The sequence below is a fragment of the Microcebus murinus genome, chromosome 4 (assembly GCF_040939455.1).
Source record: "Microcebus murinus isolate Inina chromosome 4, M.murinus_Inina_mat1.0, whole genome shotgun sequence".
Classification (NCBI taxonomy): domain Eukaryota; kingdom Metazoa; phylum Chordata; class Mammalia; order Primates; family Cheirogaleidae; genus Microcebus; species Microcebus murinus.
This window is the reverse complement of record NC_134107.1, coordinates 4,151,611-4,178,815: the sequence shown is the minus strand read 5'-3', so window position 1 is coordinate 4,178,815 and position 27,205 is coordinate 4,151,611. Positions and strand designations below refer to the sequence as shown.

Below are 27,205 nucleotides of genomic sequence, written 5' to 3'. Positions count from 1 at the left end.
GATGGGGTGAGGCTGAGGGGAGCATTAGGGGACTGAGCAGGGGTCGGGCTCCGGGCTTCTGGACGTGAGAGGGTGGTGTTGATGGGGCTCCGAGGTGTGGGGAGTTCTGAGGAGGAGGGAGTGGCTTGGAGGAAGAGTGGGAGCTCTGAGAAGAAGCGGGGTCCCTGAGGAGGAGCAGGACTCTGAGGAGATGCGAGAGACGCCGGAGCACGCGAGGGCGGCGAGAGAGATGAGGTGGGGACAAGGGCCCCTGAAGCGCAAAGATGCAGGCGCTCCTCTCCTGCGCGCTGGAGGAGGGTGGAAGAGAGAAGCACCGTTGCCTTGGCAACCCCCAACTGCGTTCTAGTCTATTTAGGGGGCTATTCGGGGCGTGTCCCGGAGGCGGTGCGCAGCTCCGGTTGGCTGACGGCGGCGGAGGGGCGTGTCCATGGGCGGTGCCCGGCGGCGGTTGGCTGGCGGCGGCGACTGGGGGCGGGGCCGAGGCGCGTGAGCGAGCGCGCGCGCGGCGCTGGGCGGCGGCGGTTGGCTGAGGCGACCCCGAGCGAGCGCTGCAGGCCCCGGGGCTCCTCCTCCGCGCCCGCCCGGCCGCGCCGCCCATGGACGCCCCGCCGCGGCCCGCGCCGCCGCCCCCCGCCCCGCGCAGCCCGCCGCCCGGGTCCCCGCCGGGTCCCGCCACGAGCGACGTCCTGCAGCAGATCATGGCCATCACTGACCAGAGCCTGGACGAAGCGCAAGCCAGGTATTGCCCGCGGGCTCGGCGCGGCCGCGCAGCCTGGCGCGGGATGGGGCGGGGAGGGGCCGCGGCTGACGGGGCGCTGGAGGAGGCCCGGGCTTGCGAGGACGAAGGGTGTATGGGGTTAAAGCGCACGCGGTGGCCGGCCTCATGGGCCTAAACAGCAGGGTGAGGGTTTGGCGAGCTTGTCCCGGGCGGGAGGGTTGGGAGTCTACGGGAGAGAGTGCGGCGTGAGAGGCGGGCACACGCGGGACCTTGGAGGCGTCGCTGGGTTAAGGGGACTTACTCGGGCGGGAAGTTTTGAGGGCGTTAGTGGAGGAGACCGAGACTCGGGGATATCAGCGCAGGAGACCGAAGAGTTGAGCCGGGTGGTGTGGAACTTTCCAGGAAAGGGTCGGTGGGTGGGGGAGCCGAATTGCCATGGAAGACCCCTCTTTTTTGCATTCGGCAAGTATGTGTTGGGGTCTTACTATGTGCCTGACACTGAGCTGGGTACTGACATCGTGCCTGCTCTCAGGTTTATGGTTTGGGAGAGAGAAAGTAAGTAGCAAAAAGTAAGTGTAAGTTTTGATAAAGACTAAAAGGAAAGGGATCCTGCCGTAGGAAGCCAGGTGGAGAAAAGCAGCTGTGGAGAGGGAACAGCACCTTCAGAGCTGCAGAAAGCGAGGTTGGGAGAGAAGGTTCCCAGCCGGGGAAAAGAAGGCAGAAGCCAGAAGCCAGGGAGAGAGAGAGTTGAGTTTGAAGGGAGGCTGGAACCTGATTACCTGGGGCTTACAAGTCTCAGTAAGAAGTTTGGATTTTAGTCCAGTTGCAATGGGCAAAACAAGGAGACTTTAAGGCCACCTGTCAAGTTTACCTCACCCATTTGTCAGCCTGCCGGGACTGCTAGAATCTGTTTCACAAGGCAGCCCACTGTGTTTGGGGCCCGCTGGAGTTTTTTATTAGAAAAAAACGGAAAAGACTGAAGTCCTTTTGGAGGATGAGGCCTTGTTGAATGGGGCCTGTTTGGGAGTGAAAAATGGTCCCTGGGGGTGGAAATGAGGTCTGGTGGTGTGGACCGTGCAGCCATGGGAGGATACACTGGGGGATACAAAACCAGGTAAACAGCAGGTCCAAGAAGGAAGAGGCAAAGGAAAAGGTGGATAAAAGCATGCATTTGTTCATCAGTCTGTGCTTGTGGAATGTTGACTCTTTCTGCAGTTTCATAGCCTCTACCTGGAAAGTTAGCAGTCCTCCCTGCCCTCCAACTATTTCCATTCTACTTTTTGGAATGTTGTGCTAGGTGCTGGAAAAACTAAGATGGCTAACATGTTCTCTGCTTTCTTGTAACTCAATTATTGAGAAGTAGGATGTGTGGAAGACTAATTTATGAGTAGGAGTAGTGGTCATAACAGGAGTGTTCTGTGTAGAGGTAATTCCTGGCACAAAAGAGCTGGGCCAGGTGAGGGTGCCTTGCTGCGATGCCCAGTTAGGCTAGTCTGAGAGCAGGGACTTTGTTGTACTTCCCTTTGCATTCCCAGGGCTGTGCACAGTGCCTGGCACCTAGCATTCAGTAAAGTTTCCCGGCACTGAGGAGATTCTGTAAGGATTAATAGGAGCTGGAGGAGGAGGAGGATGGGCTCTTCACACCTAGGAATGTCACCACAGAGGAAATGCTTTGAGTGTGTCCTGGGAGCTGCCTGTGTGCCTTCCAGTGTGGGCAGGAGCAGCTTAGCTGGTGAGCTCCATTCAGATGTGGCCTTCCGCAGGCATCTGTGCCCTAGCACAGCCCCAAGGCAGCTGATTTTTCCTTGCAGCAATCTCCTGAGATTCTCCTGTGCCCTGGAGAGGCTTTAGAGTGCAATGCAGTCAGTCACCTCTTCCTTACTGTTTTCAAAGACAGCACTTTTTGTTTTATGTCTAAGAAATTAAATAGCAGGGCATTGTTCATGCTTGATAATATAGCTGTTAAATAGCTAGTTCTTGGTTCCTGGCTTCTTTCTGAAGTTGGAAGACCCCTGGGGCTTTTATTTTGAGACTTTGGAAGCTTCCTGTCTCTCTCACTTCTTTGGACCTGGCCATTAGATGAACTCAAGGCCTTAAAGGTTACCTGGGTTCAGACAACAGGTTTCAGTTCCCAGGTGGACCATTTACTCCACTGGAGAAAACACACCTGGGTGGGTCTTTTCCTCACAGTAAACTCTACAGCCTGGTAGATTATCAACCTGGGAGAGGAAGCAGATTTTTTCTGTCTTGATCAACTGACTGAATGAGGCTTTTGCAAGTCCTTTTGACCCTGCCCTCTTTCGACGTGCCCGCCATCCCTTTCATAACCTCTGGAGTCAGTTCAGCTCAACTGTTTAGCAAGAAAGAATTTTTTGTCTCAGATGTGAGGCCCCTCAATCTGTTTCATCACCAGAGTGTGTTTAAAGAAGGAAAAAATACCTCTTTTCTTAAACCTGGATTCTTAAATATACCTTTCTGCATTTTGTCATTATAGCTGAATAGTTTTGGAATATCAAACTGTGTATTCTTGCTTTTAGCTACACATGCAATGTCAGGACATTGGGGACTTTGGAATGTACTATCTTAGATTAGGGGATTAGAGAAATCTCAGTTGTAGTGTATAATTGTTATTATACATTGTTGAATTCAATTTGCTAATATTTTATTGAGGATTTTTACGTGTGAGAGAGATGGGTCTGTAATTTTCTTGTAATGTCTTTGTCTGGTTTTGTAATGAGGGTAATGCTGGCCTTACAGAATGAGTTAGGTAGTATTCCCTCTGTTTCTATCTTCTGAAAATACTGTAGAGAATTGGTATAATTTCTAATTTAACTGTTTAGAAGAATGCATTGATGAATGAATCTGGGCCTTGTGCTTTATGTTTTAGGTTATTATTCAATCAATTTCTTTAATACAATTTCTTTAATATATAGGCCTATGTAGGTCTTTATGTTGTGTGAGTTTTGGCAAGTTATATCTTTCAAGGAATTGGTCCGTTTCTTCTAGGTTATCAGATAAAAAGGGCAAAAAAACTTTACATATAGTAAATAAAATATGCCGGAGAATGGTCACTTCTACATGTTTTAGGAGCAAGCAATGTGGTATGTGTGGTGGAATATCTGAAACTAAAAAGATGATATTTAGAAGTTAGCTTTTAGGCAACCTAACAGGACCTTCATAGCTTTTATTAGGAAGAAAAGATTTGTTTGAACTTTTCTTTAATATGACTTTTACTTGTATGACATAGATGTTTTCTACTACTAGAGATTTGCATAACTTTCTTTTTTTTTAAGAATGTCTTGCTCTTTGCTCGTTCACCCAGGTGCTGGAGTACAGTGATGTGATTACAGCTCACTGTAGCCTCCAACTCCTGGGTTCAAGTGATCCTCCTGCCTCACCCTCCCAGGTAGTTGGGACTACACGCATGCACACCACCCTCAGCTAATTTTCTAAAAAATGTTTTATAGAGACAAACTCTCTATGTTGCCTAGTCTGGTCTTGAACTCTTGACCTCAAGCGAGCCTCCTGCCTCAGCCTGCCAAAGTGCTGGGATTACAGGTGTGAGCCACTATGCCCAGCCATATAACTTTCTTAATACCTTGAGTATTTCTGCAGATTGACTTTGTTTATAACATGGATTAAATTCTAATTGTTAAGGGGAGATGATGTAATTTTGAGTATCCTTAAAACTTACTGAAGTGGCAAAGGATAAATTATCACCTGAATTATGCTCCCCCAGTCTTGGTACCTTTGGAATAGTAAATAGGAGGACAGAAGCCATTATAAATAGGTATGTTGATGCATGTCAGTGAGCATTCAGTTCTCAGCATACCCAGTCAAAGAATGCAAGGGCTCAGGGGGGAATTTATGATTTAGAATTTCCCAGAACCAGATAGCACTAGCATGAGAGGATCTATTAGTCCAAACCTGGGAAGTAGAATTTCATATTTGAAATTTTCTTTTTCATTATTCTTAAGGAGATTCATTAGATACCAGTTATCTTCATGTTCCACAGTCCTTTTTCTTAGCTTGCTTGCAGGCTTTAGTTACTGTCTTAGGTTAACCTGCTTAGCTTGACTTGGTCTAGTGCCAAAGGGAAGTCTTGCTGTCGTTGGTGTACTTTTTTTTTTTTTTTGAGTCAGTGTCTCACTCTGTCCCCCAGGCTCAAGTGCAGTGACATCAGCCTAGCTCATAGCAACTTCAAATTCCTGGGCTCAAGTAATCCTCCTGCCTCAGCCTCTTGATTAGCTGGAACTACAGGCACACACAACCATGCCTGGCTAATTCTTTATATTTTTCGTAGAGACAGCTAATTTTTTTCTATTTTTAGTAGAGACAGGGTCTCTCTCTTGCTCAGGCTGGTCTTGAACTTCTGGCCTCAAGTGATCCTCCTGCCTTGGCCTCTTGGAGTGCTAGGATTACAGGCCTGGTTTACTTTTCTAAGTGTTGAATTTTGTTGGTTTTAAAACAATTTCCTGTCCTGAAGCTATCTAAAAGCTAGTATCTCAGCAAAATTCCTTTTGAAGTGGTTTCATTAATGACATGTAAGGCAATGTGCAGAATCTCACAAATGAGCAAGTACATTCATTCATTGCAGTGACAGTGACTGAGTGTATCAGAACACAGTGGTTGATGATGATGACAATGATAATTTCCTTCATTTAAACCTCTCAAGAATCCTAGGAAGTGAGTTTTTCTGAGTTTCTAGACAAGAAACTGGTCAGATCATTCATAGTGGGTAGCTGGATAGAGATTTGGGCATGTTCTCTTGAACTCTGGTACTGAGCTGCATTTTGTCCCTGCTTTTCCCAAGGCTACTACAGAATTCACTGACATCTGATATTACTTGCTGGTCAGAGGAGCTCAGAGGTGATTGGGTGCTGCAGGAAATCAGATAGCCCAACCCAGGCTTCACAGGACATTTTTTATTTTTTGAGACAGAGTCTCACTCTGTTGCCTGTGTTAGAGTGCCATAGAGTCACCTTAGCTCACAGCAACCTCAAACTCCTGGGCTCAAGCAATCCATCTGCCTCAGCCTCCCGACTAGCTGGGACTACAGGCATGCGCCACCATGCCCGGCTAATTTTTTCTATGTATTTTTATTTGGCCAATTAATTTCTTTTTATTTATAGTAGAGATGAGTCTTGCTCTTGTTCAGGCTGGTTTCGAACTGCTAACCTTGAGCCATCCGCCCTTCTCGGCCTCCCAGAGTGATAGGATTACAGGAGTGAGTCACCTCGCCTGGCCCACAGGACATTTTTTTAAAGTACATTCTCACATTCTAGCAGAATAGAGCATGTGGAAAAGAAAAAATAAAAAAATTTAAAACAAAATAAAGTAATAATTAAAATTTTAAAAAATAAATAAATAAATTACATTCTCACAAATGAAATCTCACTTAGTAAACTTTTATTTTGTGCCAGGTCTTGTGCTGGGCTTGGGGATGCAGCAGTGAGTCCCTAAAGGAGATTCATGTTTTGGTGACACAGCACACGCTGGAGTGGTGGCCAGCAGAACAAAGACAGCAATGAGGAATTAGCCCTTCAGCAAGACAAGAGCTTGTGGATCATGGGCAATGGGAGTGTATGACCCAGAATCCACTTACGTCAGGCTGTGGACAGGAACATGCTCCAAGTGGATGGCCGTGATCTGGACTCAGGCAAAGAAAGCAAGGGCAGCATTCTAGGCTGGGTGCAAGCATGTGTAACAGGAAGGCACGGAGCACAAAAGGTGCAGTGTGGTTCCTTTGGGTGTGAATGGTGGGCATGATCTTGGAAGGGGGACTCAGGTCAGGAGACCCTTGCCTTATCTGCTGTCCAACTAAGCATGGCCTGGAACTCCTTGCCAGGTAAGGAGTGAGAGTGCAGTTTGTTCTGTACGTGTACCGTATAGGCACTTCTCAAAGTACTCCAGCCTTCCTAAGGTATTTGTCCTGGATGAGAAGAAAGATCAAATCGTAGTTAGCTTTTCTCTACCTGCCATCCATTCTTCAGCAATGTCTTCAGATGCTCATTTATCAACTGTCTTTCAGATTGAGCTGCCCAGGGGCAGAAGCTTGCGGGCTTCTGCTCCTGATCCTTGCTAAAGCAGCTCTCGCAAGTCCTTCCTGCCCAACTTGAATGTCTGTCATCTGTTATCCTTTGTGATGTTGTTTCTGTCTTCTCGTGTGGCACTATTAGATACCTTGACACTTTGCCTTCCTTCTGTAAATGGAAGAGTCCTCAGTGTGTGCTTGGGCCCGCAGTCTACCCCAGTGCCCTGGGCTTCTCCTCCTCCCTTCTTTAACTGTGCAGCCCAGCAATTCTCAGCCCTGTTTTTGACTTCTCCACTCGCCCCAGTTAGATCTGGAGATGTCAGAGCTCTGTCTTCAAACTCTTCATTTCTACTCTCTGCCAGTTTGAAATCTCTAGCTTCTACCTTTTCCTCAGTTCGATAAAATCTTTGCTCAGCTAGGGTGCCAAGTAGGGCCTAGAGTTTCTAAAATGAGCAAGTTGAGACCCTCCTCAAAGGCCTTGAAGCCACATCTAGGCTAGCTGTGGTAAATGGTTTAAAAGGAACAGGGAAAGGAGTAATGGATCCAGGCTGGGACAGGGCAGCCCATTGTAATCTTGGGCCTTGAAAGAGAAGTAGGACTTCCCCAAGGAAGGAGGAGAAAGGAGGAAGGAGGGCTAGGAGCCTTGATTGCTTTGCCAAGGGGCTGGAGTTTATTGAGGCAGGCAGTGAGGAGCTATTTCACATTTCTGATCAGGAGACAGATAAGTTGTGGGCTTTTTTTATATATAAATATTATTGTTTAAAGCCATAACCAAAGCTTATAATCGTTGTGGTTTTGAGTAAGAAATGTAGTAGTGCTGGTTGGACCAGTCAAGGAACAAATTAGGAAATAAGGACATTGTAATGAGCTCTTCACAGACTTTACATTTATTCCATTTAAAAGTTGGTTTGGGGCCGAGCACGGTGGATCACGCCTATAATCCTAATACTTTGGGAGGCCGAGGCAGGTGGATCGCTTAAGGTCGGGAGTTTGAAACCAGCATGAACAAGAGCAAGACCCTGTCTCTACTAAAATAGAAAAAAATTAATTGGCCAACTAAAAATATATAGGAAAAATTAGCCGGACATGGTGGCGCATGCGTGTAGTCCCAGCTACTCAGGAGGCTGAGGCAGTAGGATTGCTTGGGCCCAGGAGTTTGAGGTTGCTGTGAGCTAGGCTGATGCCACAGCACTCACTCTAGCCTGGGTAACAAAATGAGACTCTGTCTCAAAAAAATAAATAAAATAAAAGTTGGTTTTGGTGGACACAGTGGCTCACACATGTAGTCCCAGCACTTTGGGAGGCTGAGGCAGGAGGATCACTTGAGCCCAGGAGTTCGAGGCTGCAGTGAGCTATGATTGTGCCACTGCACTGCAACCTGGGTGACAGAATGAGACCCTAGCTTAAAACAAAACAAAACAAATTTGGTTTTTTATTCAAGTCCTGCATGTTTTTTCTTGTGTCACATTAAAGAATTTTTCTTCTTTCTTGGTTCCAAAACTAGCTTCTGGCTCAGTGCTTCATTTTGCTGTGGGTTTGGTAGAACATGTCATATACTTGCTAGGCATGCCAGCACCAGCCCTGTTTTTCTCCCCACAGTTCCCATTCTTTGGCTTGCAATCTGTTATCAGCTATCCATTGCTATATAACAAACTACCACAAACATAGCAGCTTAAAACAACAGACATTTATTATCTCATAGTTTCCTTGGGTCAGGAGCCTGGGCACAGCTCAGCTAGGTCCTCTGCTCAGGGTCTCACAAGGCTGCAATCAAGATGTCAGCCAGGGCTGGGCGCAGTGGTTCATGCCTGTAATCCTAGCACTGTGGGAGGCAAAAGGATTGCTCAAGGTCAGGAGTTTGAAACCAGCCTGAGCAAGAGCGAGACTCCGCCTCTACTATAAATAGAAAGAAATTAACTGGCCAACTAAAAATATATAGAAAAAAATTAGCCAGGCATGGTGGCGCATGCCTGTAGTCACAGCTACTCGAGAGGCTGAGGCAGGAGGATCGCTTGAGCCCAGGAGTTGGAGGTTGCTGTGATCTAGCCTGGTGCCACGGCACTCTAACCTGGGCAACAGAGTGAGACTCTGTCTCAAAAAACAAAAGATGTCAGCCAGGCCATGTTGCTATACAGAGCTCGGGGACCCCTTCCAGTCTCGAATTGTTGTTGGAAGAATTCAATTCCTTGCAGTTAAAGAACTGAGGTCTCTGTTTTCTTCCTGGCTATCAAACAGGGGCTACTCTTAGCTCTCGAGGCTGCCTGTAGTCATGGGCCACTAGCCCTTGCATGATGTGGCAGCTGGCTTCCAGGGCAGCTGCCACACTCTCTAGTTTGCTGAGATGGAGTCTTAGGGAACAGCATAACCATGGGAAAGGCTGTACCATCACCTTTGTCATACTGCAAGTCGCAGGTTCTGCATGAACTCAAGGAAAAAGAATTATACAAAGACATGAGTCATGGGAGTTAGCTTAGGGTGTGTCCACCAAGGAAGTTAATTCATCCCTTTGGTGACGCTCTGGACTCTCGCTGGTCAGTCCCACTTTACCTAGTCATCGATGATTTGCCGTCAGGTGCTTGATCTCTATACCAAAAACATGTTCTCAGAGCTTAGGCATTTGTTTTCTTTTCTTAATAAATCATGGAAACATTCTCTGAAATTACTTTGTGTGCATTAAAAGGTGCTTTATACTATATCTAAAATAAGATGTTTTATAAGCAGAAAACTGATGAAAAACATTCCTAGATTCTGCTCTAGGGAAGCAGAACAGCCAACTTCAGTCTCTTCCTCGTTATTGTTAAAATTAAATTTTCAGAAGATAAGCTATAACCAGAGTCTATTTTAATTAATAGTAACACTGCTTCTATGGAAGGAAAATGTTTAACATTTTAGGCTGAATATCCCATGTGATCCACTACTGTATACCTTACAAGAAAGACTAATGTTTGGGTTTAGATTTGCAAAAGGTCAAATCTCATTTCCCATAAATATTTTCATATTTGGGGTTCAGAGACATGTATCTTAGTTCTGCACCCCAGCTCTAGCCTTCTGAAAGGCATCCCACAGAAGTGCATGGTGACCTTGGAAGGCACTTAGGAAAGAAAGACATTCTCTTGTATTTTAATAGTGTAGGACCACAGTCCCCAAACTCCAGGCCCACAGACCAGTTGGTGGCCTGTTAGGAACCAGGCCACACAGCAAGAGGTGAGCCGCAGGTGAGGGAGCTAAGCTTCATCTGTATTTACAGCTGCTCCCATTCCTCCCCATCTGATCTCCACCTCCTGTCAGATCAGTGGCCGCATTAGATCCTGCATTATGGTGAGTCATATAATTATTTCATTATATATTACAATTGTAATAATAATAGAAATAGAATGCACAATAAATGTAATGTGCTTGAATCATCCTCAAACCATCCCCCAACTCCCATCCATGGAAAAATTGTCTTCCATGAAATTGGTCTCTGTTGCCAAAAAGGTTGGGGACCACTGGTGTAAGGCATCATGGCAGGTGTTTGGCTTTCCTCATGGGGTTAATCACATCTGACTTATGTCATGAAGTTAGTGATTTTCAGGTACATTATCCAGCCTTGGTAGCATCTTTTAGTAGTGGATGCTTGGATGACAGAGTTACAGGATGTAAAATGATAGTGCCAATAAATGTGAAAGCAACGGCATGGTGCCCATGAACGTTGTTCACAGAAGTTCTGCTACATGTACACACCACTGCCATTTCAGTTACCCTCACTATCTCATTTGCATTATCAAATTCTCCCTCTACACTGGAATTTTAGCATATAAACATGTGTTCGTATCTCTTATCTTTAAAAACACTCAAACAACAAAAAACCTCTCTTGATTCACTCCTTGGTCTTGATTTGTACCTGTGATTTGTTTTGATCAGGTATGGTAAAATGACAAACATAGAGACAAATCTCCTTTTTTTTTTGAGATAAGAGTCTCACTCTGTTGCCCTGGCTAGAGTGCTGTGGCGTCAGCCTAGCTCACAGCAACCTCAAACTCCTGGGCTCAAGCAATCCTCCTGGCTCAGCCTCCCGAGTAGCTGGGACTACAGGCATGTGCCACCATGCCCGGCTAATTTTTTCTATATATATTAGTTGGCCAATTAATTTCTTTCTATTTATAGTAGAGACGGGATCTCGTTCTTGCTCAGGTTGGTTTCGAGCTCCTGAGCTCAAACGAGCCACCCGCCTCGGCCTCTCAGAGAGCTAGGATTACAGGCGTGAGCCACCGTGCCCGGCCAACAAATGTTTTTGAAAGAAGAGTTTATTGTTTACAGTTGCGGAGGAGAGGGCCACACCTCAAATCGCATGTGGAAGTCCCTGGGTCAGTCAGGAGACAGAGGAGCTGGGGGAAAGCACGGCCCAGACTCGATCTAGTGACTTCCTCAGGAAGAAATAGGCAAGGCAAAGTAGGCAAGTTTGAGCAAGCTTAGGTTGATAGTTTAAATAATTTCTACAGGCTCTGGGCTACAGGAGTGGTCTCTAGTTGTCCAGTACCTGGCCTTGGGGTAATATAGGGCAGGGTAAATATTGGCTTGGTGCAAGAGTGTTAGATAAAGGAGGTGGTTGGGAATATGGGCCTTTGATTAGTCAGTTTGTATGTAAAGGGCATGTTCATAGGCAAGTTTACTATCCCTAGGAATTAGCTAGCCCTGGGCAGGACAGTCTCTCCAAGTTCCAGAGTGTAAAAGCAAAGTAAACAAGATTAATACACTCCCTTTCTTTTAGCACCTGCTGCAGTTGTTTGCCCTCCTTGATGATAAAACATCAAAGAGTTGTGGTTGCTGCTTCTACTTCCTCTCCCACCTCTACCTTCTCTCTCAACCTTCTCCTCCTCCTGCTGAGTCACCCGTGACCTCCATGTTGCTAAATCCTAATTCTCTTCTGGGTTATTATCCTGCTTGATCTGTCAGAAGATTTTCTCACAGATGACTTTTCTCCTTGAAACTTTCTTGGTTCCTCCTCACTGGCAGTTTGGTGTCAGTCCCCTTTGCAGGCTCTTCCTCCTTCTCCTCTTGACCTCTGACAAGTTCTTGTTCCTGAGCCCCGCTCTGTCTACAGCCTCCTGTGGTGATTTCCTCTAGTCTCAGGGCTTTGAATACCATCTCACACCAGCGACTCCCCATCTGTGTATTGTATATCGTCTCCTGCCTTGAGTCTAGATCTGTGTACCCAGCTGCCTATCTGATGCCTCCTCTTGGGTGGCTCAAAATAGCTCAAGTGTAACCTCATCAAAACACAACTCTCCTTTCCAAACTCTCCTCCCCAAACTTGCTCCTCTACAGTTCTCCTATCATAATGAATGATGCCACCATTCATCCAGTTGCTAAGACATAAAACCAGTAGTTATCCTTGAATCTCCTCTTTCCCTATAACCCCACACCAGTTTATCAGGAGGTCCAGTTGGTTCCTTTTTTCAAAATCAAAGATCTATCTATTTGTCATCTTCAGAATCCAAAGACAGGTCTGTCTACTTTTCATGTCTTTTACTGTAACTCTAAGCCAGCAGCATTTCTGGCCTGTTTGGAATACAGTCGCCTCCAGGCTAGTATTCTTGGTTCTACTCTTGCCTTCCTGCAGTCCAGTCTCCACAGAGCAGCCACAGTGGTTTTTTAAAAATGCATTTCACTTAGGATAAGCAAATAGATCAGTGAAATAGAATTGAAATTACAGAAATAAACCCATATATTTATGGCTGATTGATTTTTGACAAGGGCTCGAAGACCTTCAATGTGGGAAATAATAGTCTCTTCAACAAACTGTGCTGGAACAAGTAGCTATCCACATGCAAAGAATCAATGCCTTACACCATATACTCCTTATACCATATGCAAAAATTAAAACACAGTTCATGAATCTTTGTGACCTTGAATTGGGCAATGATTTCTTAGGTATGACATCTTTAAAGCATGAGCAATGAAAGGGAAAAAATAGATAAATTGGATTTCATCAAAACAAAACACTTTTTTGCTTCAAAGGACACTATTAAGAAAGTAAAAAAATAGGCTGAGCAAGAGCGAGACCCAGTCTCTAAAAAAAATAGAAAAATTAGTCCAGCATGCTGGTCTGTGCCTGTAGTCTCAGCTACTTGGGAGGCTGAGGCAGGAGGATCTCTTGAAGCCGGGAATTTGAGGCTGCAGTGAGCTATAATGACGCCAATACATTCCAGCCTGGGCAACAGAGTGGGGGGAAAAAAAGGAAAGGGAAAAAAGTAAAAAGACAACATACAAAATGGAAGAAGAGATATGTATAAACAATTCTTACAACTCGGCCAGGTGCGGTGGCTCACGCCTGTCATCCTAGCACTCTGGGAGGCCGAGGCAGGCAGATTGCTGGAGGTCAGGAGTTCGAAACCAGCCTGAGCAAGAGCAAGACCCTGTCTCTACTATAAATAGAAAGAAATTAATTGGCCAACTAAAAATATATAGAAAAATTAGCCAGGCATGGTGGCGCATGCCTGTAGTCCCAGCTACTCAGGAGGCTGAGGCAGGAGGATCGCTTGAGCCCAGGAGTTGGAGGTTGCTGTGAGCTAGGCTGACGCCATAGCACTCTAGCCCGGGCAACAGAGTGAGACTCTGTCTCAAAAGAAAAAAGGGGGGGGGGGGAATTTCATAGTAGGTAATTACATCTCAGAAAATCAACCCTAAAAAATTGTAATTCATGTCACATGACAACCATTCTGCAAAATCTTCCATTGCTTCCTATATTAGTTTCCTGTTGCCACTGCAAAAAATTACCAGACTTAATGGCTTAAAAAACACAAATTTATTATCTTACGTTTCTTTTTTTTTTTTTTTTGAGACAGAGTCTCGCTTTGTTGTCCAGGCTAGAGTGAGTGCCATGGCGTCAGCCTAGCTCACAGCAACCTCAAACTCCTGGGCTCGCGCGATCCTTCTGCCTCAGCCTCCCGAGTAGCTGGGACTACAGGCATGCGCCACCATGCCCGGCTAATTTTTTATATATATATCAATTGGCCAATTAATTTCTTTCTATTTATAGTAGAGACGGGGTCTTGCTCTTGCTCAGGCTGGTTTTGAACTCCTGACCTTGAGCAATCCGCCCGCCTCGGCCTCCCAAGAGCTAGGATTACAGGCGTGAGCCACAGCGCCCGGCCTATCTTATGTTTCTTTAGGTCAGAAATCCAATATGAGGCCAGGCTCAGTGGCTCACACCTATAATCCTAGCACTCTGGGAGGCCAAAGCCGAAGGATCACTTGAGGTCAAGAGTTCAAAACCAGCCTGAGCAAGAGCCAGACCCCATCTCTACTAAAAATAAATTAGCTGGGCATGATGGGGCATGCCTGTAGTCTCAGCTATTCGGGGAGGCTGAGGCAGGATTGCTTGAGCCCAGGAGTTTGATGTTGCTGTGAGCTAAGATGATGCCACTGCACCCTAGCCAGGGTAACAGAGGGAGACCCTGTCTCAAAAAAAAACAAAAACAGTATGGGCTCACTGGGCTGAGATCAAGGTGTCAGCAGGGCTGCTTGTCTTCTGGAGGCTCTGGGGAGAGTCTGTTTCCTCGCCTTTTCCAGCTTGTTGAGGCCTCCTGCACCCTTGCTCATGGTCCCTTCCTTCATGATCAGAGACAGCAACATAGCATCTCGCTGACCCTTATATCATCACAGCTCTTCTTTGACCACAGCTGGGAAAGATGCTCCACTTTTAAGGGCTCACGTGCTTACTTTGGGCCTACCTAGATATTCCAGGTTAATATCCCTGTCTCAAGGTCCTTAACCTTAAGCACATCTGCAGAGTTCTTTTTCCTTTTGTGAGATAACATATTTAGGGTTCTGAGGATTAGTGCATGGAGGCCATTATCCTGCTGACCGCGGTTCACATTACAGGCAGGCAAAAGCCAGAGTTGTCCCCGACTTACAAGGCTCTCAGAGTCAAGCTCCACTTGCCTAACGTCTCATCGCTCTCTCTCCCTCTCGCCCCTTGCCCTGAGCACCCTGGTTTCATACAGCCAAGTGAGTTCTCACAGGACCTTTGCACTTGCTGTTTCATCTGCCTAAAGTACACTTCTCTTCAACCCTTTTCTTGGTTGACTTCTTGTCAGTCCAGTCTCAGCTTTGATGTCACCTCAAAGACATACAAACTCCAGTAAACCTTCCAGCCATCACTGTCATGTGACTCATTTCCCACAAAGCACCTGCCATGGCTAACGGGTCTCTTGTTTGTGTGTGTATTTTGTGTCTCCTACCCCTCCATCTTAACTGCCACACAGGTAGAAACCTCAGCTGTCTTTGTTTGACACTAGAGTGGTGTGTGGCAACATAGTGGGTGCTCAACAAACACCTGCTAAGTTAACATTGTGTGACCCTCAGAGAGGATGGCTGGTGTTTCTGCTTACCCACCAGAAGATGCCACTAAAGGACAGTAGTATGGAGACAGCTTTCAAATCATTGGACCCTGAAATTTCATAGTTCTTGAGTTATTTGCAGTGTTTTAACTTACGTTGTTTGCATTGTTTATACTTCTATATATAATGTGAAATGTTTTGAATATTTATATATTGCTTGATTTTAATTTTATACAAATCAGATTTATATTAAATGGAGTTGTACTGCATCTTCATAAGAGGGATTATCAACTGTCAGGACTGGCAGACTTGGTTCAGTTTGATTTCTCGGTATGGAGGATCTTTTTATTTTCTTTCTTTTTTTTTTGAGACAGAGTCTCACTTTGTTGTCAGGCTAGAGTGAGTGCCGTGGCATCAGCCTAGCTCACAGCAACCTCAAACTCCTGGGCTCAAACAATCCTACTGCCTCAGCCTCCCCAGTAGCTGGGACTACAGGCATGCGCCACCATGCCCGGCTAATTTTTTTTTTCTATATATATTAGTTGGCCAATTGATTTCTTTCTAGTTATAGTAGAGATGGGGTCTCACTCTTGCTCAGGCTGGTTTCAAACTCCTGACCTCGAGCAATCCACCCACCTCAGCCTCCCAGAGAGCTAGGATTACAGGCGTGAGCCACCGCGCCCGGCCTGTTTCTCAGTATGGAGGATCTTTACCCTGGGGACAAGATGACTCTTCCCCTTTCTCACATGCTTCTCTGTCACCTCTCTTTCAGAAAGCATGCTCTGAATTGCCATCGGATGAAGCCTGCTCTCTTCAGTGTGCTCTGTGAGATTAAGGAGAAGACAGGTAGGCTGTTCAGAAGACACTTCCTGTGTGGGCCCAGGGCTGCCACAGCCTCGTGCACTTCTGGTCTTGTGGTCCAGCCCTGAAGTGCACTGCGGCGCTGTCACTTATCACGTCTGTTTTGCATCGAGTGGTCAGGATGTTTTGTTTCTGTTTTACCACTGCTCTAGTTTCTGGTGTATCACACTGATTTTATTTTGTTGTTTGTTTATTTTGAGACAGAGTCTCACTTTGTTGCCCAGGCTAGAGTGAGGCCGTGGCATCAGCCTAGCTCACAGCAACCTCAATCTCCTGGGCTCAAGTGATCCTCCTGCCTCAGCCTCCCAAGTAGCTGGGACTACAGGCGTGCACCACCATGCCCGGCTAATTTTTTCTATATATTTTTAGTTGGCCAATTAATTTCTTTCTATTTTTAGTAGAGATGGGGTATTGCTCAGGCTGGTTTTGAACTCCTGACCTCAAGCAATCTGCCTGCCTCAGTGCTAGAATTACAGGCGAGAGCCACCACACCTGGCCTATTTTGTAGTTTATAACTGGAAAAATAACATTGCAAATAAGTAACAAGCAGCTGCATTCTAGACATGAGACCTAAAACGTGCTGCGACATTAAGTTGTGTAGAAAAAGGAAAGATGACAAAATTCAAAAAGTTGAATAACAATAATTTTGTATGTTTAAACATCCAAAGTTAAAATAGTACCTGTATTTTTTGAAGTCTGAGCTTTAAAAAAAAAAGTCAAAATAGTACAAAGGGTTCTTGTATACCCTTCCCCTGGCTTCCTCTCTTGTCAACACCTTCAGAGCAGTGCAACATCTCAGTCAGGAAATTGCCCTTAGACTGCTCTTTAACGCAAGTATGGGCCTCGCTGGAGGATTCTCCAGTTCTTGCCCTAATCACCTTTTCTGGTCCAGGGTCCCATCCCAAACCCCATGTCGTATTTAGTCTTCATGTCTGTTTAGTCTCTTCTGATCTGTGACAATTCCTCAGTCTTTCCTTGTCATCCATGACTTTGGACTCTTTAATGGGAACTGTGCAGTCATTTTGTAGAACATCCCTCAATGTCATTTGTCTGATGTCTCCTCGTGATTACAATGAGGTTGTGCGTTTTGGACAGGAGTCTCACAAAGGCAATGTGTGTCCTTCTCAGCACATTGTGTAAGGGGGTACATGCTGTCAATATGTCCTATCACTGGTGGTGTTGACCTTGATCACTTGTTCAAGGTTAATATTAGGTTATTAAATATGGAATGTCTGACTTCCTTAAGTCTAAGTTTGACAATTGATATCTCTGACATTTCACTTTGACACTTCTTGTTTTGTTTTTATCATAAAGGTACATCCTCAGTCTTTCAAATGCACATTTTGGCTTATGATTATCTCTCAAATTTTTTTTTAGAGTAATTTTTGTGAAACCATGGATAAGTCAAAAATTCGTGTTATTTTTGAATATGAGTTTTGTCATGGAACTAGTGCAGTCCAGACAGCTCAAAATATCAACAAAATGTTTGGGAAGGATGTGGCTAATGAACACATAGTATGTTGATGGTTTGAGAAGTTCTGTTCTAGTGATTTTAATCTTGAAAATGAGCCATGTGGGTGACCTGAGACCAGGGTGGATAATGATGAGCTGAAAGATGTAGTGGAAGTGAATCCATCTCAACCTATGTATGAATTAGCAGCAAGGTTTGATGTTACTATTCCAACAATATTGGACCATTTGAAACTAATGGGCAAGGTAAAGAAGCTGGATAGATGGGTACCGCATGAATTAAATGAGCATCAGAAGAGAAATTGACTCGAAGGTTGCCTTTCTCTGCTGTCACAACATGAAGGTGAACCATTTCTACACCACATTGTTACATGTGATGAAAAATGGATTCTGTTTGACAATCACAAGCATTTGGCACAGTGATTGGATAAAGACAAAGTGCTGACACACAATCCAAAAGCGAATATTCATCAAAAAAGTGCTAATGGACCGGGCCCGGTGGCTCACTCCTGTAATCCTAGCACTCTGGGAAGCCGAGGTGGGCGGATTGCTCCAGGTCAGGAGTTCGAAACCAGCCTGAGCAAAAGCGAGACCCCATCTCTACTATAAATAGAAATTAATTGGCCAACTAATATAGAAAAAAATAGCCAGGCATGGTGGTACATGCCTATAGTCCCAGCTACTCGGGAGGCTGAGGCAGCAGGATTGCTTGAGCCCAGGAGTTTGAGGTTGCTGTGAGCTAGGCTGACGCCACGGCACTCACTCTAGCCTGGGCAACAAAGTGAGACTCTGTCTCAAAAAAAAAAAAAAAAAGTGCTATTGCTGTCTGTTTGGTGGTCCAGCACTGGTATTATCCACTACAGCTTCATGAAACCTGGTCAAGGGGTTACAGAGTATGTCTACTGCAACCAGATGGATGAAATGATGAGGGTGCTTGTGATGAAGCAGCCAAGATTCATCAATAGGTCAATCCTCTTGCGAAACCACACGTTGTAAAAAACAACCCTGCTCAAACTACAGAGGCTGGAATTGGAAACTCTGTCATCCACCATGTTCACCAGACCTTGCCCCAACTGACTACCACTTCTTCCAGGCTTTGGGCCACTTCTTGCAAGGAAAAATATTCAGTTTTCAACAAACTGTGGAAAATGCGATTTCATCACTACTTGTTCTCCAGGCTTCTTCACTGCTGCCTTAAGCAAGCTACCATTAAGATGGCAAAACTGTGTGGATAATTCAGGCACATACTTTGATTAATTGTACTGCTTCTTGTTTGAGATATAATCAGCTAAACTTTTGATTTGAAGTCGGACCTTTCATATTTAATGACCTAATAACAATTTGAAGATAGTTTACAAGATAGGCCACCAGATAAGGTGAAGATATCATTAAAACCAAAGATCATTGGCAGGAAGGTTGTCACTTGGTTTCTTAAAGTGAGTTGGTCTCTTATTTTATAATTTTTTAGAGACAAGGTCTCACTTTGTTGTTGCCCAGACTAGAATGTAGTGATACAATCATAACTCATTGCAGCCTCCAACTCCTGGGCTCAAGTGATCCTCCCGCTTCAGGCTCCTGATTAGCTGGAGTTACACGTGCGAGCCACCACACTCAACTCCTGGTGGTCTCTTGAGATCAATTATTTGAATTTTGTGTGTCATTTCAGAGCATCGCACTTCAGATATGCCGGGGCTTGTAGAAAGTGTGTATGTTATATAAAAGTGTGTTTTTTTCTGAACACCATTTTGATGTGAGAGGGATATGTACTTGACAAATGCCGTGGCTGAGAACAGCAGTAGAGTCTGAATTCTGTCTGTACCTCTGGCTGTATGACCCTCGTACTTGACTGGACCTTTCTCTGTCCCTGGTACTCCTCTTATCTGGGGCCAATGATGATATTTATGCTCATGGTTATTGAGGCCTCAACAGAGGACTGTATGAGTTCATATGTGTAAGGCTGTGAGGAAAATGTGAAGCCTTCAGGAGTGATCTGGTAGCTAAAGGAGAAATTCAGTTTTAACCTACATTTCAGTTTCACCTAAATGCTGTAAAGACATGACATTCCCCCCACCCCATTTGAATTTTTTTAACATTTAACAAAGTTTACCATTTCAAGTTTATTTTGTAAAGAGAAAGGGTCTCACTGTCTCAATGTCACCCAGGCTGGGTGCAGTGATACGATCACAGCTCACTGCAGCCTCCAACTCCTGGGCTCAAGTGATCCTCCCACCTCAGCCTCCCCGGTGGCAGCAGGGCTTACAGGAGCATGCCACCATGCCCAGCTAATTTTTTTTTTTCTTTCTTTTTTGAGACAGAGTCTCACTGCCTTGGTGTCAGCCTAGCTCACAGCAACCTCAAACTCCTAGGCTAAGGCAATCCTTCTGCCTCAGCCTCCCGAGTAGCTGGGACTACAGGCATGCGCCACCGTGCCCAGCTAATTTATTCTATATATATTTTTAGTTGGCCAGTTAATTTCTTTCTATTTTAGTAGACGGGGGTCTCGCTCTTGCTCAGGCTGGTTTTGAACTCGTGACCTTGAGTGATCCTCCTGCATCGGCCTCCTGGAGTGTTTAAATTTTTTTAATAGAGATGGGGTCTAACTATATTGCCCACACTGCATTTTAACCATTTTTTAATTTTATTTTTCAGAGCGGGTTTTTTTTTTTTTTTTTTTTTTTTTTTTTGAGACAGAGTCTCACTTTGTTGCCCAGGCTAGAGTGAGTGCCGTGGCGTCAGCCTGGCTCACAGCAACCTCAGTCTCCTGGGCTCAGCGATCCTACTGCCTCAGCCTCCCGAGTAGCTGGGACTACAGGCATGCGCCACCATGCCCGGCTAAATTTTTTTGTATATATTTTTAGTTGGTTAATTAATTTCTTTCTATTTTTGGTAGAGACGGGGTCTCGCTCAGGCTGGTTTCGAACTCCTGACCTTGAGCGATCCGCCCGCCTCGGCCTCCCAAAGTGCTAGGATTACAGGCGTGAGCCACCGCGCCCGGCCAGAGCGGTTTTAGGTTCACAGCAAAATTGAGAGAAAGGTACAGACATTTCCCATACACTGCCTGCCCCACACAGCCTCCCCGTTACGAACATCCGCTATCAGAGTGGCACGCCCGCTACAGTCGATGAACCTACATTGACAGATCAGCGTCACCCAGAGTCTGTAGTTTACATTGAGCTTATGCTAGGGCCCACTCTTGGTGTTGTACATTTTATGGGTTTGAGCAAATCTGCAATGACATGTGCCCACCATTATAGTATCACACAGAGCAGTTTCATTGCCGTAAAAATCTCTGTGCTCCACGTATTCATCCCTCCCTCCCATCGATCCTTGATAACCACTGATCTTTTTACTATCTGTAGTTTTGCCCTCTCCAAAATGTCATATATTTAGAATCACACAGTGTATATTCTGCACAGGTTTTAAACCTCTACACAACCTAGAACATGGCTTGAATTGCATGGTTATTTATACATTTGCACGTGCAAACATAAAGTCCAAAGACATTTATTGAACCAAATGTTGGAACCACAAAAGTGGTCCATGCCCTTGAAAAACCTCTTATGAGGAGGGCCATTTTAACCTTTTTTTTTTTTTTTGGTCATAAAACAGCTTCTGAATTTTAACCATTTTTAAATATACAGTTCAATGACATTAAGTACATTCACAATGTTGTATAAACATCACCACCATCCTTTTCCAGAACTATCTCATCTTCCCAAATCAAAACCATACCCACTAAACACTAACTCCCCATTCCCTCCCCCCCAGCCCCTGGGACCCACCATTCTACTTTTTGTCTCTATGAATGTGACTACTCTAGGGACCTCATAGATGTAAGCAGAATCATATAGTATTTGTCCTTTTGTATCTGTCTTATTTCAATTAGCATAATGTCTTCAAGGTTCATCCATGTTGTAGGATGTGTCAGTTTTACTAAGGCTGAATAATATTCCATTGTATGGATGGACCACATTGCTTTATCCATTCATCTGTAGATGGACATTTGGGTTGTTTCTACTTTTGGCTATTATGAATAGTGCTGCTATGAAGATTGGTGTATAATGTCTGTTCAAGACTCTGCTATAAGTTCTTTTCAGTATATAACCAGGAGTGGAATTGCTGGATCATATGGTAATTCTGTGTTAGCTTGTTTTTAGGAAACGCCATACTAGTATCCACAGCAGCTGTAGCATTTTATATTCCCACCAGTAAGGGAGCACAACTCCCTTGACAACTCTTGTTATTTTCTGGTTTTTTGATAATAGCCATATCTCATTATGGTAGACGTGATATTCTTTTATATTTGTTTGACTTGTTTTTGTTGTGACCCCTGAGCACTATATACTTGTTTGACATTTTAGAGACTCTTCCTTTGATGACCGCAGATTTGGGGTACCATATTAGTTCAAAGAAACATCTCATTATGAGTCTTCCTGGTATCCCTCCTTAACCCAGTAGAAGCCAGAATTTTATTTTATTTTATTTTATTTCATTTTATTTCATTTATTTATTTTTTGAGACAGAGTCTCACTCTTGTTGCCCTAGCTTATAGTGCTGTGGCGTCAGCCTGGCTCACGGCAACCTCAGACTCCTGGGCTCAAGTGATTCTCCTGCCTCAGCCTCCCAAGTGGCTGGGACTACAGGCATGCACCACCATGCCTGGGTAATTTTTCCTATGTATTTTTAGTTGGTCAATTAATTTCTTTTTATTTTTAGTAGAGACAGGGTCTCACTCTTGCTTAGGCTGGTCTTGAAATCCTGAGCTCAAAGGATCTGCCCGCCTTGGCCTCCCAGAGTGCTGGGATTACAGGCGTGAGCCACCGTGCCCGGCCCAGGATTTTATTTACCACCACTTTCCTTTTTCATAAAAGCCAGCTTGTGCTAATTCTTTAACTTTCTTTTTTCTTTTCTTTGAGACAGTCTCCTGGGCTAGAGTACAGTGGCGTCATCACAGCTCACTGCAACCTCAAACTCCTAGGCTCGAGTGATCGTCCTGCCTCAGCCTCCTAAGTGGCTGGGACTATAGGCACGAGCCACTGCACCCAACCTAATTCTTTTACTTTCTAACCTGGAAGCTTATATTCCATTTGGTTTGCAAAGCCATTGTAGCTCGACTGGTCTACATTTGTTCTCATAGGTCTATTTATACGTGTTTAACTTTTTATTTTGAAAAAATCATCCATTCTCAATAATGTTCCAAGAATAGTGATAATACATTTTCTTCCTGAGCCATTTGAGAGTAAGTTGCCGATGTGATGCCCCATGACACCGACATACTCAACGTGTTTCCTTCAAACAAGGAAATTGTCCTAGTTACCCACAGGACAACCCTCACAGCTGGGAAATTAGCATGGTATACAACACTATCATGTAATCCTCAGACCTTATTCAAGTTTTGCCAGTTTTCCCAATAAAGTCCTTTATTTTAATTTATTTTTTATTTTTTTAATAGAGACAGGGTCTCACTCTTGGTCCAGTTGGACTCAAACTCCTGAAGCTCAAACAATCCTCCCACCTCAGTCTCCCAGAGTGCTAGGATTACAGGCGTGAACCTCCGCGCCTGGCCTCCTATGATGTCCTTTATGGCAAAAGGATTCAGGTCAGAATCTTGTGTTGCATGTAGTTTTAGCTTTTTGGTTTTTTCCATCTGTGACAGTCCTCAGATTTCCTTGATTTTCATGACCTTGATGCTCTGGAAGGTCACAGGCAGGCCCTGCATTTTGGTTTGTCTGGTACTTCCTCAACACTAGATTTCTGCCCGGCAGCATCGAAATGATACCCTGTTGTCGTGCAGAGGCCAGCCGCATGGTGCTTGTGATATTAACTTTAATCATCAATAGATGGTGACTTCTTTTTTTTTTTTTTTTTTTTTTTTTTTTGAGACAGAGTCTCACTTTGTTGTCCAGGCTAGAGTGAGTGCCGTGGCGTCAGCCTAGCTCACAGCAACCTCAAACTCCTGGGCTTGAGTGATCCTTCTGCCTCAGCCTCCCGAGTAGCTGGGACTACAGGCATGCGCCACCATGCCCAGCTAATTTTATATATATATATATCAGTTGGCCAATTAATTTCTTTCTATTTATAGTAGAGACGGGGTCTCGCTCTTGCTCAGGCTGGTTTTGAACTCCTGACCTTGAGCAATCCGCCCGCCTCGGCCTCCCAAGAGCTAGGATTACAGGCGTGAGCCACAGCGCCCGGCCTGTGACTTCTTTTTAAAGTTGTTCCTTTTCCCTGCCTGTGTACATACTCCATTTCTCATTAAAATTTCCATTTATTTATTTTATATCAGGACGGATTCATGGAGTCCTACTTTATCACAGTCAGTTACTATCATCATTCATTTTAACAGCTCAAATTGTCCTAGATTTGGCTTGTGGGAGCCCCTTCAAGCTGGCTTCGTGTATGTACTTCTGACATGTCTCCGTTTTCCTTTGAGCACTTCCTTACTTGCTGCCATACATATTCCAGGCTCATATTCTATCCTCCTGCATCACCCAGTTCTCCAAAGAGCCCTGGTTCCATTCAGAGTAGATCTTGGTCCTAGACTTGCCCGTGCATGTTGCTGCTCCTGGGCACTCTCAGGACACAGAGCTAAAGAATATCTGTGGGTGTGCACACACACATATTCACATCTGTTTTTCCTGTGTCTGTATATGCTGAAAACCACGCATTCATTCCAATATCTTTAATTCTAGTTCACCACCACAGGGTTCATGATGTTTCCAGATTTATAGATCCTTTCTCCAACAGTTAGAACTCTGCTCCTGTCATCTTCAGGACTTGTGCTTATTTAATCATTCTCCCACCCCCTCATCCCCCTGTAAACCAATCCAGACATGGACCAATCCAGACATGGAGCCCTCTTTACCCCTACCCCTGCCCAGGCTACTGCCTGACAGCCCCTACATTGTGACACCCCCATTGGTCTCCAACACCCAGTGGCAGCTGGCCCTCGTCCACGGACACTGGGTGCTGGGCCATGATGCTTCTGTCCCGTCTCAGATGCCTCTCATGGATGTGTGAATATCCGATGACTTGTCTTGTCTGTTCCTTATTAAATTATAGGGAGCAGATGTTATAGAAATGGAAGCACAAAGGTTAGGCTTTCTTGGGGAACCAGACACACAAGCTTCTTGCTAGCAGTGAATTGGTTTTAAACAAATTTGCCTTCAAACCCCTGGTAGCACTCCCTGCTGGTGCTTCAGCATTCTGGGTGGTGACTTAGACTGGCAGTGGTCCTGCTCCCAAATGAGCCCTGAGTCCTGTGTGCCAAGAGAAGCTGCCCTCAGGGGACAGAGCCAGTGTGTGCCACCCCCTGGAGACACTGGCTATAGTCACATGCTCGTTAGTATCGTAGAATTGTGTAATGTTGACCCATTTCAATTTTTACCTAGTAAAAATAAGCTAGTGTCAGTGCTGCCCACTGAGGCATGTGTGCCACTAGGCACCGGCATCTGAGATGTCCCTGCCCACCCCCAACCCTGCCCTTAGGAAGCAGCCCTTTGGGGGCTCCCCACTGCCCACAGCAGTTGTTTAGCAATGCAAAATATGGAATTTAGTAGTAGTAAAAAGCAATTTTAAGAAGTATTTTAATCAGCTGTCATCTCAGGAAGCGGTCATTCTTTTTTTTTTTTTTTTTTTTTTTTGAGACAGTCTCACTTTGTTGCCCAGGCTAGAGTGAGTGCCGTGGCATCAGCCTAGCTCACAGCAACCTCAAACTCTTGGGCTCAAGCAATCCTGCTGCCTCAGCCGCCCGAGTAGCTGGGACTACAGGCATATGCCATCATGCCCGGCTAATTTTTTCTATATATATTAGTTGGACAATTAATTTCTTTCTATTTATAGTAGAGACAGGCTGGTTTCGAACTCCTGACCTTGAGCAATCCACCCACCGTGGCTTCCCAGAGTGCTAGGATGACAGGCTTGAGCCACTGCGCCCGGCCGAAGCTGTCATTCTTGACCTTTGCCCTGTCTGTGAGTTGCTGGGACTGAATGAGAAACCAGTTCTTAAGAACGTGGGTGTTCAGTCTAGGCACACCTCTTTTTAGCTCCATCTGCTTCTGGGTAGGTAGTTTCAAAACGAAAAATAAGGGATCGATATCTGCTGTTGCCTCGGTAGACAGGTGTTGTCCGTTTCAATCCCTGACATGACCCTGCCCCCCTCCCAGGCATTAAGGACCTCACTGAGACATTTTTTTTTTTTCAAGATTGAGGTCTCACTGTGTTGCCCAGGCACTCCTGTCCTCAAGTTATCCAGTTCAGTTGTCTCACCTGGGCCTTCCAAGTCCCTGGGATTACAGGCATGTACCACGGCTCCTGGCTTTCGCTCAAGACTTTTAACTTGCACTGAGCTGAGTCCCCAGGCAGCCACAGGGCTCAGAGCACAGGCCACACATGTCCAATCTGGGCATTTCTTCAGAATGACGCTTTCCCACTGACTGGCTCAAATGTCCAGGCACAGGGTGCATTTTGGAGTGCGGGACAGGGACGGGGTAGCGACTGCCCAGCCTCAAAAAGCGTGAGCCATCGACAATGTGTGTGAACTGGAATCCTGCACTGCCCGAGAGAGTCGGTGGCCACCTTTTCTTGAGTGTCAACTTCCATGTGTCTTCCCGTCAGTAGGAAGTGCAGTCAGGGAGCGCTATGGGTCCCACCCGTGGGCCACAGGCCTTGATGTGAAGAACAGCTCGGCCTTGTAGTCTCAGGGACAAGCTGGCCAGGGGCAGGAAAATAAACGAGATGTCCATTCTGCTCCATCTTTCCCCAACCCCATGAACAGAAGTAGCCAAGTCAAAACTGTTACTGTTGGATGAGCAATCCCATGAGCTGGGGTCCTGGTGTATCCCACACTGAGACACAACGGGACATGGCTACTTCCCCATTTAACCTCCAGTCTCACTTGCCCTCTGGCTAAGTCTGTGACAGACCTTTAGGGTAAGGACCAAACTTCTGCAGAGCATTTAAAGGCCGGTGGGCGTTAATGGTGCCTGGACTGTGGGTCGGCAGCTTGGTGCTTCTGGGTGTCATCACCCTGAGCCCTCCAGCAGCTTCAGGCAGGCTCTGTTGCTCCTATTTTACAGACAAGCAGCGCGAAGCTCCGAGAGAGGAAAGGGGCCTGCCCGTGCACACCCAGCACCCACAGCCAAGCTGCATGCTGCCCCTCCGACTCCCCCACCAGCCCCGCACGAAGGGAGCCACTGCTGTCCCTCAGGACCTGTATTCACCAGTCCTGTGTGCACACCCATGTTGTGTGCACTGGGGACTGTTCCTGGCCAGGCAGGGTCTAGGATGCATTGTGTTCTTGGGCCTGTCCTGGTACCTGCATTCCATCCGTTTACCTTATACTTTTGTTGAATGGAAAACTACTTCTAGTGATTGACACAGATTAACCAAAATGCCTTTCAAATCCAGTTCATCTTATGCAGTTTGGAAGATTGAGTATCTAGGGGCCTGACTTAGACTTAGAACACAGGGCTCGTCATTCACATCAGCCTGAAAGGAAAACAGTCTTCCAGGTAAGCTGGCGTCACGGGCATACTGGAAGCACTCTCTGGCCGATCCAAGGAATGGCCACACCGTGCCACGACACATCACAGTGCCCGGGTGTCCCTGCCTGGGGTGGTCTCTGAAGGCCAAGGGCACTCTCGGTGTGCATGCTTCCTTCCAAACTCTCCTTCCCAGAATAGCTGTCCTTCTTGCTGTCTAGAGGAGACCAAAATAAACCCTTGCTGGTTGGAGAGCTTTGGATTTAGCTGAGAGGACCAAATACTAGCCACAGGCCCTCTGCTGTAACTCCGGGGC

The 27,205-nt window shown here is 45.6% G+C and overlaps 1 protein-coding gene across 3 annotated transcripts in view; it reads left to right on the top strand.

Moving 5' to 3' along the window:
- Nucleotides 1-532: 532 nt before the first annotated feature.
- Nucleotides 533-27,205, top strand: part of PBX4 (PBX homeobox 4) — a 45,294-nt gene continuing 18,621 nt past the window's right edge. The window contains exons 1-2 of one of the 3 annotated variants that reach the window (XM_012741465.3): nucleotides 533-739; nucleotides 15,849-15,922. In XM_012741465.3, the coding sequence (XP_012596919.1) occupies nucleotides 597-739; nucleotides 15,849-15,922 (217 nt within the window). In that variant the 5' untranslated portion in view covers nucleotides 533-596. Of the gene's footprint in view, nucleotides 740-799; nucleotides 902-6,194; nucleotides 6,449-15,848; nucleotides 15,923-27,205 lie in introns of those variants that run through there. The other 2 variants (XM_012741466.3, XM_076001572.1) reach the window with 2 other exon arrangements.